Source organism: Hylobates moloch, unplaced genomic scaffold (genome assembly GCF_009828535.3).
Source record: "Hylobates moloch isolate HMO894 unplaced genomic scaffold, HMol_V3 SCAFFOLD_14, whole genome shotgun sequence".
Classification (NCBI taxonomy): domain Eukaryota; kingdom Metazoa; phylum Chordata; class Mammalia; order Primates; family Hylobatidae; genus Hylobates; species Hylobates moloch.
The window spans coordinates 100127928-100148972 of record NW_026652289.1 but is presented as its reverse complement, the minus strand read 5'-3'; the positions used below and the strand labels follow the sequence as shown (position 1 = coordinate 100148972).

General features: G+C 37.7%; 1 protein-coding gene across 1 annotated transcript in view; it reads left to right on the top strand.

Moving 5' to 3' along the window:
- The window catches only part of NEDD4 (NEDD4 E3 ubiquitin protein ligase), a 165460-nt gene that overhangs the window by 7095 nt on the left and 137320 nt on the right, over positions 1–21045 (top strand). The window contains exon 2 of the mRNA XM_032174988.2: positions 18246–18319. Within this exon, the coding sequence (XP_032030879.1) occupies positions 18246–18319 (74 nt within the window). The remainder of the gene's footprint in view (positions 1–18245; positions 18320–21045) is intronic.

Below are 21045 nucleotides of genomic sequence, written 5' to 3'. Positions count from 1 at the left end.
TGGCCCTATCACTTACTTGGTGAATCTTGCATAATTGTTTAACATCAGTCAGAGCAGGATATTTAAGTCTGCTGATTCTCCCATCCCCTTGCTGTCTCAGAAATATTCGATAGCATTTGGAGACATGCAGGAACCAACTGAACACAATTGCTTCTCAATCTATCATGGTTATCTACTCCAGAGCTGAATCTTTAAGTCAGATTGCTGATTTGAATTGCTAAACCCATTGTTCTGCTGAATTCTGTGGCAACTGATGTTACTTCTTTACAACTTCTATTTCTTCTGGCCTCCTTGCCAATTGTATCAAAGTTTAAGAGGATGAATGGGGAGGAGATAGGAGGAGTCTGGAGATAAATGCACAGCACAAACAAATAAAAAGCATTTTGATAAGACTTTTCTGAAAGTTGAGTAATATGTCTGTAGCCCATTATTATAAGTCATGGCTGGACTCAGATGTCTAGCTTTGACTGATGTGAGACATGTTGGGGCAATGAAGAGAGTAATATGAACAAACAATCATGGCTGTCAATAAAGATGCTTTAGTGAAAGTATTCTCCTTTGGGAAAAAGAGTCAACCTAAATAAATAACTGCCTTTAACTGAATACCCACTACGTGCCAGGCATGTAGATTTTTTCATACTGTAGCTGTAATCATCACAACATTATTGCGGAAGTAGGAAGTATTACCCCTATTTTAGAGATAAGGAATATGAGATTCTGATTTGTTCAAGAACCTTCTCCCAGTAGGTAGCAGATCTGGTTTTGAAACGCAGATCTCTTTCATAACAAACACTTGGTCCTTCCACTTTCCTGCTACTAATACACAAATAAAATAATTTAACAGAAGACTTTTTCTCAGGAAGATGATGAATGTGAATGGAATATGTGCAAAATTAACTTGTAATTGTTAATGCTCTCATTTCCACATCTTCTTGTCTTTTCTTGATAAAGCTTTTAGGTGGACCTCTGAAGTACTTGATTTCTGTATTTGCTTAACAAATATTTGATGAACACTATGTATCAGGCACGTGGGTCAGGGCATGAGGTATAATGATATACAATATACAATATACTTTACCGACTTTATAGCCAAGAGGGAGAGAGAAACATTAAATAAATTATCATACATCAATGTTTTATAAGTGTTATTAAGGAAAGCAGTGCAAGATGAAAGTATATATAACAGGCTGGGCACAGCGCCTCACGCCTGTAATCCTAGCACTTTGGGAGGCTGAGGTGGGTGGATCGCTTGAGGTCAGGAGGTTGAGACCAGCCTGGCCAACATGGTGAAACCCTGTCTCTACCAAAATTACAAAAATTAGCCAGGCATGGTAGCATATACCTATAGTCTCAGGTATTTGAGAGGCTGAGGCAGAAAAATTGTTTGAATCCGGGAGGTGGGGTTGCAGTGAACCAAGACTGTGCCACTGCACTCCAGCCTGGGCAACAGAACAAGACTCTGTCTCCAAAAAAAAAAAATATATATATATATTTATTATATGTAATATATACAATATATATTATTATTTATTATATATAATATATTATATATATTATAATATATAAAATATATATTTTATATTTCTAAAAATTAATTATATGGTGTGGAGAACGGAGAAAATATCAAGGAAATTGAAACTAAGGATGAATAGGAGTTAGCAGTTGAAGAGTGGGGCAAAAAGCGTTCTGAGTAAATAGAACCACACGTGCAAAAGATGGGATGGAGACGAACATGAAGGCTGGAGTGCTAAAACGAGGGACCATGTCAGCAGATGAGGCTGGAGAGGATAGCCTGATCAGGCAAGGCCTGGCATGCCATGTTGAGGATTTGGAATTGGATACCAAGTGGAATGGAAATCAAATGCACGCACACACACACACACACACCCCATTGTCATCATCATCATTATTTTTCATAGTTAATATTTGTTCCGCATGTGCTTAACATTTGTTTGCTAGTTGTTTCTTTATTTCTTCTTGCTTCTTCACCTTTCCATCTGGGATCACTTTTTCTGCCTAAAGTACATCATCTAGAATTTCTCTTTTTTTTTTTTTTTAAGAGATGGAGTTTCACTCTTGTCGCCCAGGCTGAAATGCAATGGCGCAATGTTGGTTCACTGCAACCTCTGCCTCCTGGGTTTAAGCGATTCTCCTCCTTCAGCCTCCCGAGTAGCTGGGATTACAGGCGCCAGTCACCACGCCTTGCTAATTTTTTTTATTTTTAGTAGAGACAGGGTTTCACAATGTTGGCCAGGCTGGTCTCGAACTCCTGACCTCAGGTGATCCACCTGCCTTCGCCTCCCAAAGTGCTGGGATTACAGGTGTGAGCCACCACCCCCAGCCCTAGAATTTCTTTTACTGACTGTTGGAATTGAACTTTCTCAGTTTTTGTTTTTGTCTGAAAATTTATTGATTTTGCCTTCTTTTATGGAATGGGGATAGGGAAGAGTAAAATTTACAAAGAGTGAAATGCACAGATTATAAATGTATAATTTGATGATTTTCAACATGTAAAGCCAGTAACCCAATTATGATATAGAATATTCCCATCATTCCAGAATGCTCCCTTGGGCCCTCTTCCAGTCAATTCTACCCCCTAGTCTATATGCAACCTTTTGTCACCATAGATTACTTTTGTCTGTTCTAGAACTTCATGTAAATGGAATGTACATTATGTACTCTTTTGTGTCTTGAGTCTTTTTTTGAGAGTCATCCATGGGGTTGTTTGTATCAATAGCTCATTCTTCTTCTTGCTGAAGAGTATTTCATTGTATGAATATATCCATTCTCCTTTGATGGACACATTGATTGTTTCCAACTTTGCGCTATTATGAATAAACCTACAGTGAACATTCATCTATAAATCTTTTCATAAAAGTATATTTTTATTTCTCTTGTGTAAATACCTAGGAATGGAATTTCTGGGTCATAGGGTTATATGTGTTTAACTTTATAAGAAACTGCCCAACAGTCTCCCAACGCGATTGTACCGTTTTAATCTCCCATTGATAATACGTGAAAGTTCTAGTTGCTGCACATTCTTTCAGCAGCATTTGAAGTTTCAGACAAAGCCTTCCTCTCACTCCTCTCTCCCAGCCTTCTCTAGTAACCTAGGTTATCAGCTCCATCTGTATCCTTCCAGTGATACTTTGTGTATAAAAAATAGATATGGTGTTATCACACTAAAAGTAGTGATAAGATGTAATGATGAGTTGTTCTTTCTTAGAAATTATGTAGTATTGATTGAATAAAGTCTAGTATTTTAAATGAGGAATACTTCCATAACCACATTAACTACAGCAGTTTCCTTTCCTACCCCCATGTTCTGTACCTGTGGTTGTCAACTTTAGTGTCCATCTGAATCATCTGAAGAGTTTGTTAAAATACAGACTACCCCACAGTGTGTGATTCAGTAGGTGTGGGCCTCAACATTTGCATATGTAACAAATTTCCATGTGATGTTCATACTGCTAGTCCATGGAATCCAGTTTGAGAACTACTGCTTGCTCGTAAATCCAAGGATTCTGGATATTTCTTATTTATTATGGCCATTACGGTCAAAAACTCTTGAAGAATTTTGACTCCTGCATATGGGTATCATAGACTCCAGCTTTACAGGGACACTTCTAATTAATTTTACTTCTCAGTATGGGTGATCTTCCACTTACATTTTTATAGACTGTTCCAAATAAATTTACATACCAGAGGAAGAAAACTGCTGTCAATCCATAGGTTCCAGTTTTTAGTTTGGAAAATACGGTCGCCGTAAGTGATGTAGCATGTTGCTCAAAAGAAAAAAAAAGGAGGCCGGGCATGGTGGCTCACATCTGTAATCCCAGCACTTTGGGAGGCTGAGGCGGGTGGATCGCCTGAGGTCAGGAGTTCCAGACCAGCCTGGCCAACATGGTGGTGACATATGAGAATCCCACATATGTCTCTACTAAAAATACAAAAATTAGCTGTGTGTGGTGGTGGGCACCTGTAGTCTCAGCTACTCAGGAGGCTGAGGCAGGAGAATCGCTTGAATCTGGGAGGCAGACATTGCATGCAGTGAACCGAGATCATACCACTGCACTCCAGCCTGGGCGACAGAGTGAGACTCCGTCTCAAAAACAAAAAAGGAAAAAATATGCATCCCTCCCTAGCAGTATTTTTTGTTGAATATTTTGTGATTACCTTATTACCCTATATAAATACAGTATTATTCACTTCTGAATCACTATACTATGTTTATAATTATTTATTTCGCATTTTTTCTTTGGTTTAGTTTTCTGTATGTCTGCCACAAATTTAATTGCAAGCTGTTGGACAGAGCTTTAAAACCACTCAGTGCAGTAAAAATGTTATATATATGCACACACACCCCTACACACACTAAAAAGTGAATGCTAGCCATTTCCTTTTCCTTGTTCTTGTTGAAGACAGCCTCTTGCTATGTTGCATTCCATCTGGACTGCTTGTTCTCTACACGTGTTGTGTAACCATCTTCTGTGGGCTTGCATTTGCCATCATTGTGAGAATTCACTTGATCTCTTTTCCGTGTTGAATCCACTGTTTCTTTAATTTCTTGTTTTCTTCTTTCCATATTTATTCCTATATTTGGTGGCTTACATCCTCTGTACGAGGGGCAGGTACTGTTGACTGGAGCCTCTCGCAGTAGAATGATCTGAACCTACCATTTCATTGTGGGATTCTCACATGTCACAATTTATAGCATTTTTTTCCCCTTGGATCACCCAGTTTGCTCAGTCTTCTGTTTGGTGGGTACAACAGCTGCTGTTCTCAAACCTAAGTTGGGGGATGAGGCTGGGGTCTCATTGGGCAAACTTTTCCCTGCTTTTAATAAAGTGTCTTACTCCTATTTTCAGCTACTTTAGAAAGGTTTCTGGTTAATCCAGAATTTGTTAGCCCCTACTGTGTGCCAAGTATTCTGTTGGTTTCTACAGAGGGTATAAAGTTAATGAAAAGATGGCCAGGTGCAGTGGCTCACACCTGTAATCCCGGCACTGTGGGAGGCTAAAGGCAGGCAGATCACCTGAGGTCAGGCATTCAAGATCAGCCTGGCCAACGTGGCGAAGCTAAAAATACAAAAATTAGCTGGGCATAGTGGCGCACGCCGGTAATCCCAGCTACTCGGGAGGCTGAGGCAGGAGAATCGCTTGAGCCCGTGAGGCAGAGGTTGCAGTGAGCTGAGATCACACCACTGCACTCCAATCTGGGCGGCAAAGCGAGACTCTGTCTCAAAAAATAATAATTATTATAATTATGATTATAAAAAGTTAACTAAAAGAAAGTTTCCAAAATCTCAGTTTTAAAAGTGGAGAAAGGCATAAAGTTTATTGCCTCAGATACAAGATAGTATGTGATAAACGCTACATAAATGAGCCTCTGACAATGAGAAGATTAATTTCATCTAAGGCTTTTAGAAAAGATGGCATTTGGGCTTTGAAGAAAGGACAGAACTTTCTTTAAAGAAAAAAATAGAATGTCAAATTTACAAAATGTTTAAAAAGTAAACTTTCATGATCTTATTACTTTAATAGCTATTTTTATTTTTGCATATTTCCTTCTAATCTTTCTGTGTGTGTTTTTACAGTTGTCATAGACTATATTTCAGCATTCTTGTTTTTTCAATTAATATAATTAATCTGTTATAATAATAATTACTTTTTTAATGGCTTCAAAGGATTCTGCCCAGATGATATAGGATTTTAATAGTGAAGTAGTAAGGGAATCCAGTTTGTATAAAAACTCAGAAATAAGTAAACATGGGGTTTATGTATATTTTTAAAAATCGACTTATGAGGGTAGAGGACAACAGAGGAATGGGGGAAGGATGAAGAATAATAAAAGATAAAATCTCCCGAAGACTTGTGAGAAATGGAAAGACGTACAGCCCTGCGTTTCCTGTTCTTGTTTTTTTTTTGTTTTTTGTTTTTTGTTTTTTTTGCATGGTCAAGAAATTGAAGAGCTGTTAGTAGATGTCTTCATGAATTGTGGAGAAAATCTCAGCCCTAAGAAGCTACCTTTTAATTACTGACGCTGCCTGCATAGATAACACATTACATCACATTACCGATTTGTTTCTCCTTGTCATTCAAAAAAGCCACATCTCTTTGCCTATAATTTGCAACTTTCTATTTTATTTTCAAAAAACAATAAAGCTCTCTTTACTCATGAGTTTGGAAGAGGGAAGGTTCAAGCTTTAGTGAAGAGCCCTGGTCTGGTATAATTTTGTCCCTGTTTTGATTACGGAAAGGGTGTTTAACTTTTGTTCCTTTTTTACTTATTTAAGCACTATCCAGATTTCTGTTAATAGTACTCAGGATCAGAATTCTAAAATTATTGAAGAGATTTTTCTCTAGTTGCAGCATTTATGCTGTTTTCCTTCCTTTTCAAACGTGAGAGATTACAATCTCAACACATGAAAGTGATGGAAAAGACTAATTTGACAATTCTGTAGCATGAAATTATAAAATGAAGTTAAAACCAATGCAAATATTAAAATAAATGGCACTTAATTATGAAATAAGTTTTTAATCCATATAGCTTATCAATTAATCTTAGCGTTTAAAATAACTAGTTCTGATTTTTATGGTGGGAAATGCAAGGAGAAAGGTTAAAAGTTAAATGTATCTGGGATAGCTGTGTTATTTATAATTCCCCTGGAATTGTTTTTGATTAATGCTTGTTAAATTTTCCCCATGAGGCTGGGGAGTGTTTCAGTCAAGGCTAACATGGATGGTTTTTAATATCAGGAGCTCCACAAATATGGCTTAACTTTTTAGAGATATATGATAATCTCTTTCTCAGTTAAGGTCATGTAAATTATAACTGCTACCTGAACTTAAAATAAGATAAGTAACATTATTTGCTGTTGTCACTTTCAATTATACTTTACCACTTGAGAGAAATTGTACTTGTTAATTAAGTCATCACAGAAGAGATTCTTAATTGGCAGAATTCAGTTTTGGAGATTCCTACCTATGTAAAGTAGTATGGTTACTTCCCAGTAAACTGGTATAGTGAGAATTTGACCATCAGGGCCAATGGAATATTTCAGTTGGCCTATTTATTCAGTGACCTTCCAGAAAAAAAGGATAATCTTTTTAAATTAAAAAAAAAATAAGATTAAATAAAATCTCCGATTTTTGTGAATCCCTCCCCTCAGAAAACTGAAATTTTCTCTCTGGTTTTCAATTCCATCTTTATTTCTGATACCTGAGGATTTCCCTTCTTTCTTGAAAGATCAGCTATATATTTAATTTTATTTGGTGATGGAAGAAAGTTATTTTTATCTAGCATCTCCAGTCAGAGTTTTTTGTGTTGTGTTAATTTACCATATGGATTTTAGAATTAGTAGAATATTTACAGTCATGCATTGCTTAACAACAGGGATACATTCTGAGAAATGTGTCATTAGGCAATTGCATCATTGTGCAAATGTCATAGAGTGTAGTTACACAAACCTAGAAAGTATAGGCTACTACACACCTAGGCTGTGTGATATAGCCTATTCTTCGTAGTCTACAAACCTTTACAGCATGATACTGTACTGAATACTGTATGCAGTAGTAATACAATGTAAATATTGTGTACCTAAACATAGAAAACGTAAAGTAAAAATGTAGTATTTTATGGGACCACCATCATATATGCTGTCCGTCATTGGCCAAAATATCATTCTGCAACCATGACCGTCTTATTTAGCGAGGCCTCCTTGAACAGGGTTGTTTGTAAGTCTTTCGAAGAAAGAAGGTTAAAATAAATAATCTATGATATGCATGTTTTCTCCCACTCAGACTTCTTCTGAGAAAGGCATACAAGCTACTGCTTGCCAGTGGAATCATTTTAGAATAGAATCAGTTAATTTGCTATCTCTTGTGCTATAATATTTCATATTTGTTGATCTTTTAAAATGTTTAAAATATTGGCCAGGCGCGGTGGCTCACTCCTGTAATCCCAGCACTTTGGGAGGCCGAGGCGGGCAGATCAGGAGGTCAGGAGATCGAGACCATCCTGGCTAACATGGTGAAACCCCGTCTCTACTAAAAATACAAAAAAAAAATCAGCCAGGCGTGGTGGCGAGCACCTGTAGTCCCAGCTCTTAGGGAGGCGAGACAGGAGAATGGCATGAGCCCGGGAGGTGGAGCTTGCAGTGAAGTGAGATTGCACCACTGCACTCCAGCCTGGGCCACAGAGCGAGCCGCCGTCTCAAAAAAAAAAAAAAAAAAAAAAAATTCGCCCAGGTTGGATAAGGGTACCCCTTTTGCCACATTCTTGCCAGCATTTGTTATTGCCCATCTTTTGGATAAGAGCCATTTTAACTGGGGTGAGATGATATCTCATTTTAGTTTTGATTTGCACTTCCCTGATGATCAGTGATGTTGAGCACCTTTTCAAATACTTGTTTTCCATTTGTATGTCTTCTTTTGAGAAATATCTATTCAGATCTTTTGCTCATTTTAATATCAGATTATTGGAGTTTTTCCTTTTGAGTTGTTTGAGCTTCATATATTTTCTAGTGATTAGTCTCTTGTTGGATAGTTCGCAAATATTTTCTCCCATTCTGTGGGCTGTGTCTTCACTTTGTTGATTGTTTCCTTTGCTGTACAGGAGCTTTTTAAGTTGATGTGATCCAATTTGTCCATTTATGCTTGGTTGCCTGTGCTTTTGGGTATTACTCAAGAAAGTTTTGCCTAGACCAGTGTTCTGGAGAGTTTCCTCAATGTTTTGATTTGATTTTTGTATATGACAAGAGATAGGGGTCTAGTTTGATTCTTCTACATATGGATATCCAGTTTTCCCAGCACCATTTATTGAATAGACTGTCCTTTCCCCATTGTGTGTTCATGGCACCTTTATTAAAAAGGAGTTCACTATAGATGTGTAGATTTACTTCTGGGTTCTCTATTCTGTTCCATTGGTTTGTACGTCTGTTTTTATGCCAGTACCATGTTGTGTTGGATACTATAACTCTGTAGTATAATTTGAAGTCCAGTAATTAATTTGACTCCATTTTGTTCTTTTTGCTCAGGATGACTTTGGCTATTCTAGGTCTTTTTGTGATTCCATATATTTTAGGATTGTTTTTTCTGTTTCTGTGAAGTATGTCATTGGTATTGTGATAGGAGTTGCGTTGAATCTGTAGATTGCTTTGGGTAGTATGGACATTTTATCAATATTGATTGTTCCAATCCATGAACGTGGAATATTTTTCCCTTTTTTTTTTTGGTGTCGTCTTCTATTTCTTTCATCTATAGTTTTCATTGTAGAGATCTCTCACTTCTTTGGTTAAGTTTATTCCTAGTTGTTTAATTTTATTTGTAGGGATTGTAACTGGGAATTACATTCTTGATTTCTTTTTCAGATTGTTCACTGTTGGCATATAAAAATGCTACTGATTTTAATACCTTGTTTCTTAAAATAAATGCTACTGATTTTTTTATATATCGATTTTGTATCCTGCAACTTTACTGAATGTGTTTATCAGTTCTAATAGCTTTTGGGTGAAGTCTTTAGGTTTTCCAAATATAAGTTCATATCATTCCCAAATAAGAAAAATTTGATGTCTTCGTTTCTAATTTAGCTTCCCTTTCTTTTTCTTATCTGATTTCTCTAGCTAGGACTTCCAGTACTGTATTCAATAATAGTTGGAAAAGTGGGCAGCCAGGCACAGTGGCACATGACTGTAATCCCAGCACTTTGAGAGGCCCAGGTGGGTGGATTGCCTGAGGTCAGGAGTTCGAGACCAGCCTGGCTAACGTGGTGAAACCCTGTCTCTACTAAAACTACAAAAATTACCCGGGTGTGGTTGCGCACGCCTGTAGTCCCAGCTAGTTGGGAGGCTGAGGCAGGAGAATCGCTTGAACCTGGGAGGCAGAGGTTGCAGTGAGCTGAGATCATGCCACTGCACTCCAGCCTGGGTGACAGAGCAAGACTCTATCTCAAAAAAAAAAAAAAAAAAAGAAAAGAAAGTGGACATCCTTATCTTGTTCCAGATCATAGAGGAAAGGCTTTCAGTTTCTCCCCATCTACCATGGCACTAGCTGTGGGTCTGTCATATATGGCTTTTATTGTGTCGAGCTATGTTCCATCTATAGTCAGGTTTTTGAGGTTTTTTTAATCATGAAGAGATGTTGAAATTTATCAAATGCTTTTTCAGCATCAGTTGAAATGATCATATGAGTTTTGTCCTCCCTTCTGTTGATATGATGTTTCACTTTCATTTGTGTATGTTGAACCATCCTTTCATCCCTGATATGAATCCCACTTGGTCACGATGAATGATTTTTTTTCAATGTGTTGTCAAATTTGGTTTGCTAGTATTTTATTACGGATTTTTGCATCAATGTTTATCAGAGATATTGGCCTGTAGTTTTCTTTTTTCAATGGATCTTTGTCTGGTTTGGTATCAGAGTAATATTGGCCTGATAGAATGAGTATGGAAAGTATTCCCTCCTCCTCTATTTTTTGAAATAGTTTGAGTAGGATTGGTATTAATTCTTCTTTAAATATTTGGTAGAATTTGGCAGTGAAGCCATCAGGTCCTAGGCTTCTTTTTGCTGGGGGACTTTACTACAGCTTCAACCTCGTTATTTGTTACTGGTCTTTTTATGTTTTGGATTTCTTCATAGTTCAGTCTTGGAAGGTTGCATGTGTATAGGAATTTATCCATTTCCTTTAGGTTTTACAATTTATTGGCATATAGTTGTTCGCAGTAGTCTCTAATGATCCTTTGAATTTCTGTGGTATCAGTTGTAATGTCTCCTTTTTCATCTGTGATTTTATTTATTTGGGCCTTCTCTCCTTAGTCTAGTTAAAGTTTTGTCTATTTTATCTTTTCAAAACACCAACATTTCATTTTGTTGATTCTTTGTATTATATTCTTTGTTTCAATTTCATTTATTTCTGCTCTGATCTTTATTATTTCTTCTAATTTTGGAGTTGGTTTGCTCTTGCTTTTCTAGTTCTTTAAGATGCATATCTAGGTTGTTTTTTTGTTTTGAAGTTTTTCTACTTTTTCATGTAGGTACTTATAGCTATAAGCTTCTCTTTTAGTACTGCTTTTGCTCTATTCCATAGGTTTGCTATGTTGGGTTTCCATTATTATTTGTTTCAAGAAATTATTTAATATCCTTCTTAATTTTTTCATTGATCTGCCAATCATTCAGGAGCATACTGTTTAATTTCCATTTGTTTGTATTATTTCCAAGTTCCTCTTATTATTGATTTCTAGTTTTATTCCATTGTAGTCAGAGAAGACACTTTTAAGATTTTAATTTTTTTCTTTTTCAAGACAGGGCTACTCTGTTGACCAGGCTGGACTGCAGTGGCACAGTCATGGCTCCCTGCAGACCCAACTCTTGGGCTCAAGTGATCCTCCCACCTCAGCCTTCTGATGAGCTGGGAGTACCACTCTGCCTGTTTTTTTTGTTGTTGTTTTTTTGTTTGTTTTTAAGAGATAGGGTCTGACTGTGTTGCCCAGGCTGGTTTCAAACTCCTGGGCCCAAGAAGTCCTCCCATCTTGGCATCCCAAAGTGTTGGTATTAACAGGCATGAACCATTGTGCCTAGCTGAATTTTTAAAGACTTCTTTTGTGGCTAACATATGGTTTATGCTTGAGAATGATCCATATGCCAAGGAGAAGAATATGTATTATGCAGCCATTGGATGAAATGTTCTGTAAATATCTGTTAGGTCCATTTGGTTTACAGTGCAGATTAAGTCCAACATTTCTTTGTCGATTTTCTGTCTGAATGATCTATCCAGTGCCGAAAGTGGGATGTTGAAATTTCCAACTATTACTATATTGAAGTCTAGCTCACTCTTTGACTTTAACAATATTTGCTTTATATAACTGGGTATTTCAGTGTTGGATGCATATGTATTTACAATTGTTATATCATCTTGCTGAAATGATCCCTTTATGATTGTGTAATAACCTTTTTTGTCTCTTTTTTTAGTTTTTGTATTGAAATCTGTTTGATCTGATATAGCTATTCCTGCTCTTTTTGGTTTTCATTGGCATGGAATATTTTCTCTGTCCCTTTATTTTCAGTCTGTGTGTGTCTTTATAGGTGAAGTGTGTTTCTTGTATGCAACAGATTGTTGGGTACTGTTTTGTTAATCCATCAAGCACTCTATGTCTTTTGATTGGAGAGTTTAGTTCACTTACATTCATTGTTATTATTGATAAGTAAGGACTTCTGTCATTTTAAATTTGTTTTCTGGTTGTTTTGTGGTCCTTTTTGTGAAAGTGTTTTCTTTAGTGGTATGCTTTAATTTCTTGGTTTATCTATTGTATGAGTCTATTGTAGATTTTTTAACTTGATGTTACATGAGGGTTGCAATTAACATCTTACAATGCATGATTTTAAACTGATGACAATTTAACTCTGCAAAAACAAACAGGAAAAGAGAAAACTAATAAAAACTCTACACTTTATCCTCCTTGCTTTTTAACTTTTTATTGTTTCTATTTGTGTCTTATTATTTTGTCTATGTCTTTAGAAATTGTTATAGTTATTATGTTTGATAGGTTCATCTTTTAGTCTTTCTGCTCAAGAGATGAGTAGTTTACACACCACAATTACAGTGATATAATATTCTGTATTTGTCTGTGTACTTACTGTTACCTGTGAATTTTGTACCTTCAGATGATTTCTTATCGCTTATTAATATCCTTTTCTTTTAGACTGTGGGACACCCTTTAGCATTTCTTGAAGGCTAGGTCTGATGTTGATTAAATCCCTCAGCTTTTGTTTGTCCAGGAAAGTCTTTATTTCTCCTTTATGTTTGAAGGGTATTTCCACTGGATATACTATTCTACAATAAACATTTTTTCCTTCAGCACTTTAAATAAATCATGCCACTGTCTCCTGCCTATTAGGTGTCCACTCAGCAACCTGCTGCCAGATGTACTGGAGCTCCTTTGTTTTTTGTTTTGTTTTGTTTTTAATTTTCTCTTGCTGCTTCTAAGATCCATTCTTTATCTCTGGCCTTTGGGAGTTTGGTTACTAAATGTCTTAAGGTAGTCTTCTTTGGGTTAAATCTGCTTGATATTCTGTAACCTTCCTGTGCCTGAATATTGATATCTTTCTCTAGGCTTAGAAAGTTCTCTGCTATTGTTTCTCTGAATAAACTTTCTATCTCAATCTCTCTTGCTACCTCCTCTTTAAAGCTAATAAGTCTTTTTTTTTTTTTTTTTTTTTTTTTGAGACGGAGTCTCACTGTGTTGCCCAGGCTGGAGTGCAGTGGTGCAATCTCTGCTGACTGTAGCCTCTGCCTCCCAGATTCAAGCATTTCTCTTGCCTCAGCCTCCTGAGTAGCTGGGATTACAGGTGCACGCTGCCACGCCTGGCTAATTTTTGTATTTTTAGTGGAGACGGGGTTTAACCATGTTGGACAGACTAGTCTCGAACTCCTGACCTCAAGAGATCCACTCGCCTCGGCCTCCCAAAGTGCTGGGATTACAGGCATGAGCCACCATGCCCAGCCCAATAACTCTTAACTTTGCCCTTTTGAGGCTATTTTCTAGATCCTGTAGGCATGCTTTGTTACTTTTATTCTTTTTTTATTTTTACTCCTCTGACAGTATATTTTCAAATAACCTGTCTTCAGGCTCGCTAATTCTTTCTTCTGCGTGATCAATTCTGCCTTTGAGAGATTCTAATGCATTCTTCAGTTTGCCAATTAATTTTTTCAACTCCAGAATTCTGCTTGATTCTTTATAAGAATCAAAGAGGTTTTTAATCTCTTTGTTAAATTTATTTGATAGGATCCTGAGATCCTTCTTTGTGTTTTCTTGTATTTCATTGGGCTTCCTCAAAACAGCTATTTTGATATGTCTGAGAGTTCACATATCTCTGTCCCTCTGGAATTGGTCACTGGTGCCGTATTTAGTTTGTTTGGTGAGATCATGTTGTCCTGGATGATGTTGATGTTTGTGGATGTTCACTAATGTCTGAACATTAAAGAGTTAGATATTTATTCTAATCTTCACAGTCTGGACTGGTTTGTACCCATCCTTCTTGAGAAGGCTTTCCAAGTATTCAGAGGGAGTCTTAAGTCTTCGGTCACTGAAGCCATATGTGAGCATATTAGGGGGTACCCCAAGGCCGATAATGATGTGACTCTTGTAGTCTCATGGAGGCACCAACTTGCTGGTCTTGGGTAAGATCTGGGAGAATTCCCTGGATTACCAGGCAGAGACTCTTGTTCTCTTCTCTTATTTTCCCCCAACCAATTGGAGTCTCTCCCTCTCTCTCTATCTCTTTCTCTGTTCTGAGCTGCCTGGAGTTGGCAGAAGGGTGACACAGTCCTGTGGCCACCATCACTGGGGCTGTGTTGGGTCACACCTGAAGCCAACACAGTACCAGATTTTGCCTAAGGCTTGTGGTGACTATTTCCTGGCTACCGCTTGTGTTTATTTAAGACCCAGTTGCTCTTCAGTCAGCAGGAGATGAATTTGCCAGGACTGGGTCTTTCTCTTCAGTGCAGTAGGTTCCCTTCTGGCCCATGGTGGGTCCTGGAAATGCTGTCCAGGAGTTGGGGTGTGGGATTAGGGACTTTAGGAATCTGCTTGGTGCTTTATTTCACTGGGGCTGTCATGGTACCCAGGTTACAAGACAAAGTCCTTTTTATTCTTTCCCTTTGATTTTCTCAAGCAGACAGAGTCTCTGCCCATGGCCACCGCTGCCCCAGACCTGTGGCTACTATAGTCTGGCTACTGCTGATATTTATTAAGGGCCCAAGGTCTCTTTAATCAGTAGATGGTGAGTCCTGCCAGGCCTGGGTCTCTCCCTTTAGGGCAGTGGGTTTCCTTCTGGCCCAGAGTGGGTCTAGAAATGCCCTCTCGGAGCTAAGGCCAGGAATCAGTGACTTTATTTTTACTGTGACTGAGCTGGTACCCAAGTTGCAGACAATTTTGTTTTACTTTTCCCTCTCCTTTCCTTAAGCAGGAGTCTCCCTGTGGCCGCCACAGCTGGGAATGTGTTGGATCACACCTGAAGTCAGCATAATACTGAGTCTTGCCCAAGGCCTGTGGCAGCTGCTGCTTGGCTACTCCTGATGTTTATTCAAGGCCCAAGAGCTCTTTAGTCAGCAGGTAGTGAAATCTGGCAGGACTGGGTCCTTTCCTTCAGGGTGGCGGGTTCCCCTGTGGCCCAGGATGGGTCTAGAAATGTCTGGGAGTTACGACCTGGAATGGGGGCTTCAGGACTCTGGTTGCTGCTTTATTTTATTGTGGCTGTGCTGGTATCCAAGCTGGAGAACATAGTCTCCTCTACTCTTAGCTCTCCTCCTGGAGCTACGAACTGTGCTGTCTGAAGTTGGAGGAGGGGTGACACAAGCACACCCTTGGCCGCCCCGTCTGGTGTCTCGCTGGTTCATGTGCATCCCAAATCTGGCTCCAGGCCCAGCACAGTACCAGGACTTGCTCAGGGACTGCAGTCCTCATGGTCTAGACTGCCTTTTAAGTTTATTTAGAATCTCGGAGTGCTTTAGCCTACAGGGGCAAGGCTTGCCCAAACTTAGCCTTAAACTGCTGGGATGGACGATTCCCCTCTGGCTGAGGCTGGTCTAAAGACTCCCTCCGTGGGTGCCGGCTGACTTCTGCCCTGTGTTGCCTTCCACTGCGACAGGGCAGCACTGAGTTCCAACGCAAAGTCCCACAATCACTTGGCCTTTCCTCCCGCAAAGGCACAGATTCTCCCTCAGCCACCACACTGCACTGCCAGGGCATGTGGGAGGGGTGGTGTGGGCAATTCAAGACTGTCTTTCCTACCCTCTTCAGTGCCCCTTTCCTTGCTACGATGTTAAAACTAGGTACTATGATCAGTCACCTGATTTTTGGTTCTTATGTAGGTGCTTTCTTGTTAGAATTATTGTTTAATTTGATGTTCCTTGGTGGGGACTCTCACTGGAGGGTTCTAATGAGCCATCTTGCTCCGCCTCCTCCTCCATATTGGTTGATCTTAAAAAATGCTCCTGTAAATACTGTTGTACTTAAGTCCTTGTGTACATAGATGTACATTTATCTAGGGAAACATCTAAAAATACAGTTCCTGGGTTTTTGTTTTAGAACTTTAGTAAGCGTGTCAAACATCTCTTTAGAATGATCCATCAATTCACACTCCCACCAACAGTGCATTAGAGCTCTTTCTGCTGACCGGTGAGATTATCTTTTCATGTATTTCTTAGCCATTCTATATGGTATCTTGTACTAGGTTAATTATATTTTACATATTGATTTTTAGGAGTTATTCACATATTCTGGATAATTATCATTTGTCTCGATGTATATTTTAGATACTGCTGTAGATATTTTAGATACATCTACAGGAAGAAGTATGTAAAATATCCCCTTGTTTTTTTCATTTTGCACATGATATTTTTTCTCATACTAAAGGTATATAATTGTATTATTGTGGAATTTAATAATTTTTGCGATTAGGGTTGTATTTTTTAAATCTTTCCAAATGCTATAGAACTATTCTAAAATTTTAAATGAACTTTAAAAAAAATTTTCTTTTCACTTTTAGACTTTATCTGGAATTCGGTTTTATATTTTAGTATAAGATAGTGATTGAATGTTGTTTACTTCTTTACTCATTTTTACTCCTCTCTATGAATTTTGGAATTATTTGTAAAGATCCATGAAAAAATTTGAAGGGAGAGTGGGAATAGTATTAAATTTATAGATTACTTTGGAGAAAAAAGATAATATTAAATATTTTCACACATAAACATAGTGGATTTCTCCATTTATTGAAGGCTTCTTTACATTCTTCAATATTTTATAAATTTTTAAAAATAAGGTCTTGCTCTGTCACCCAGGCTGGAGTGCAGTGGTGTTCATAGCTCACTGTTACCTCAAATTCAGGCAATCCTCCTGCCTCAGCCTCTCTAGTAGCTGGGATTACAGACACAAGTTATCATGCCTGGGTTATTTTTTGGACGGATGGGGTCTTGTTATATTGCCTAGGCTGGTCTTGAACTCCTGGGCTCAAGCAATTCTCTCACAATGGCCTCCCAAAGTGCTGTGATTATAGGTGTGTGCCAGCATAACCAGCAATATTTTATAATGTTATCTATGAAGGTTTTTTATATTTCTTATTAATTTTATTTCTGTTCTAATAGTTTTGTAACTTGTGAATTTTTTTAAAAATATGCATAATGTTTTATATTTTCTTACCTTTTTATTTTGAACAATTTCAAACCTACAGAACAGTTAAAAGAGTAATATAAGTAGTACAGTATACACCTGTATACCCAAGAACTAGATCCACAAATTGGTAACATTTTGCTTATTCCCCTCTATTTGCGTACACACACACACACACACACACACACAGCATAGTTATGTTCAATTTTTTATTTGGTAAGTTATTTGAAAATAAGTTGCAAGCTTTATGATACTTTATCCCTAAGCACTTCAGTATGTATCTCTTAAATCTAAGACACTCTTTATAAAACCTCCATGCCATCATATCAAAGATATGTAATATTTGATACAATATCCACACATTATTATATACTCTGTAGTCTGTTGAATGGGATTTAAAAAATAACTTTTTCTAAGTAGTTATTACAAATGATCATGGGCTGGGTGCAGTGTCTCACACCTGTAATCTCAACATTTCAGGAGGCTGAGGCAGGCAGATCACCTGAGGTCAGGAGTTCGAGACCAGCCCAGCCAACAGTGAAACCGTGTCTCTACTAAAAATAGAAAAATTATCTGGGCATGGTGGCGCATGCCTGTAATCTCAGCTACTCAGAAGGTTGAGGCATGAGAATCGCTTGAACCCGGGAGGCAGAGGTTGCAGTGAGCCAGGGTCACACCACTGCACTCCAGCCTGGGCAACAGAGTGTGACTCTGTCTCAAAAAAAAAAACAAAAACCAAATGGTTATGAACTTTCAATTTTGTGTACGTATATAGCAATAATTGGAAATTCATATTAGTTGCAATACTTTGGCTTTAGATTTTCTAGAGCGCAGTGATAAATTCTTCTTCAGTGTAATAAGTTGACTCAAGTTTTTGCTTATCTTTGTAAATAATCAGGTCATCTACAAATAATTTTCTTCTTTTCCTGTGTAACTTTTAATAAAATTAATTATTGAAAAAGATTCTTCAATTAATTTTAATATCCTAATTACTTTATTTGATATATATTTTTTAAAAGATTGTGTCCTAGTTAACTTATAAGTACATGAAAATGAAATCTAAATTTTTGTATTTTAGGAAAATTCGCGAATTGTGAGAGTAAAAGTTATAGCCGGAATAGGCCTTGCCAAGAAGGATATATTGGGAGCTAGGTAAGTATGTCAATTTGGATTATAATTTTAAAGCTTTGCATTTGTTAATTAGTTTTTCCAAATTTTGGTTAAATTAAAAATCAAATAGTATTCGTAAATTGTTGTGGAAAGTATAATAATAATATTACCAGTTGATGGTTTACTAAATCTCTTGCTATCTGAATTACTAAATTTGTGAAATTAGGCAGAAGTACAAATGATAGCAATAGTCACAAGATACATTATTGAGCTCTGCTTCTGGAAATTTGCAAAATTCTAACAGACTAATCCTTTAGCAGATAACAACCATAAACTCTGGACTTAATACAAAAAGCAGCAACCTGAAGGCAGTGGAGAGTGAACACAGCAGGCAGATTCTGGTGGGGAGTTCATGTTTGGAAGAAGGGAATTGTACTGAGTGAGTTCCTGATATTATGAATTGGTCTGAGGGCAAGTAGAATCAGAACCTGGAAAAACTGTAGTCTTCATGGCCTGGGAAAATAGCAGAATCCAAACTTTGGTTCAATTAAAAATCAAATAGGGCCAGGCATGGTGGCTCACGCCTGTAATCTTAGCACTTTGGGAGGCCAAGGCAGTTGGATCAGTCAAGGGTCAGGAGTTTGAGACCAGCCTGACCAACATGGTGAAACCCTGTCTCTACTAAAAATACAAAAATCATCCAGGAATCGCTTGAACCCAGGAGGCGGAGGTTGCAGTGAGCCAAGATTGTGCCATTGCACTCCAGTCTGGGCAACAGAGTGAGCCTCTGTCTCAAAAACAAAAATACATACAAACATGCATACATATATACATACATACATACATACATACATACATACATACATACATACATACCAAATAGTATTAGTAAGTTGTTGTGGAAAGTAGAATAATATTTCCAATTGTTGATTTACTGAATCTCTGAATCTGAAGAAAACATGGCAATGGTAAGGATTCTGGAAGGGAGAGAGCTGAAGAGCTCAGCAACTCAGCTGAAGACAAAAGATCTGAACAGAGATCACAGTCACTGCCTAAGAAATGGGGTTTGGGAGACTGAGGCAGACAGATTGCTTGAGCTCAGGAGTTTGAGACCAGCCTGGGCAATAAGGTGAAACCCTGTCTCTACAAAAAATACAAAAAATCAGCTGGGCATGGTGGCGCATGCCTGTACTCCTGGCTAAATGGGGGACTGAGTCAGGAGGATTGCTTGAGTCTGGGTGGTTGAGGCTGCAGTGAGCCAAGATTGTGCCAGTGCACTCCAGCCTGGGTGACAAAGTGAGACCGTGTCTCAAAAAACAAACAAGCAAGAACAGGATTTGTGGCTCTTGTCCAAACAAGATGATTAATTGCATGATAGTCTTATTCTGTTTAGTGTTGCTGTAACAGAATTCCTAAGACTGTGTATTTTGTAAAGAAAAGAGGTTGATTTGGTGAGTGGAAAGTTCAAGACTGGGCCTTTGCATCTAGTGAGGGCCTCAGGCTGCTTCAAGTCATGACAGAAACGGGAAGGGGACCTAGCGTACACAAAGATATCACATGGCAAGAGTGGAAGCAAGGGGGAGGTGTGCCAGCCTCTTTTTGACAAATTGAGAGGAACAAATAGAATGAGAACTCACTCACTCCCTAGGGAGGGCATTAATCTATTCAAGAGGGATTTGCTCCCATGACCCTAATACCTCCAACCGAGACCCATCTTTCAATATTCCCACATTGGAAATCAAATTTCAACATGCGGTTTGGAGGATACAAATATCCAACCATAGAATGATAAGCAGACACACACACACACACACACACACACACACACACACACACACACCAGCAGCAAAATTCAGTCTCCAAAACTTAACATTTATCATATAGGTCCAGGATATAATGCAAAATTACTTATCTAAAAAGAACCAGGAAAATGGAAGGCATTTTTAGTAGAGAAAAGAAAATATGCCCACAATAAATTTTAAAAATATGAAATGAAATGGAAACCATAAAAAAATGAAAATTCCAGGAGTGAAAAATACAGCATTTGAAATTAAAATTGTTGGGTAGATTTGTCATCCAAATGGAGAAGAGGAAAGATTAACTGAACTTAAAGATACATCAGTAGAAATTATTACCCAGTTGGAAGATGAGAGAGATGAGAGAGACAAAGATTGGAGGAAAAAAAAAAAACAGAGCCTTGAGGATTTGTTAGGTAATATATAAAAGTCTAACATGGATATCATTATATAATATCTTACAGTCTAACACAGAAAGGGGAGGGAAAAAAAGAAGGCAAAATATTTTTGAAGAAATTTTGGCCGAGTTTTTTTCCAAATTTGATTAAATTTATATAGTATTAAAAAACACCAAGCAGGATAATAAACATTAAGAACACAACGAGGTGCATAATAGTCAAACTGTTGAAAGCCAAGTATAAAGAAAAAAATCTTGACAAAAAGAGAAAAATATGACACTTTATATATGGGGGAACTACAATTCAATTAATTACTGACTTCCTACCCAAAACTATGGAGACCAGGAGAAAATGGAACAATAAAATAACCATCAATCCATAATTTTATATTCAGTGAAAATATCCTTTAAGGAAGATGACAAAATAACATTTTCCAAAAAAAGACAACTAGAGAATTCATCACTGGCAGACCTGCGCTGTAAGATATCTTGAAGAAAGTCCTTTCAGCTGAAGAAAATTGGAACCAGATAGACACTCAGGTCCTGAGAAAGGAATAAAGAGCATCAAAAATAGT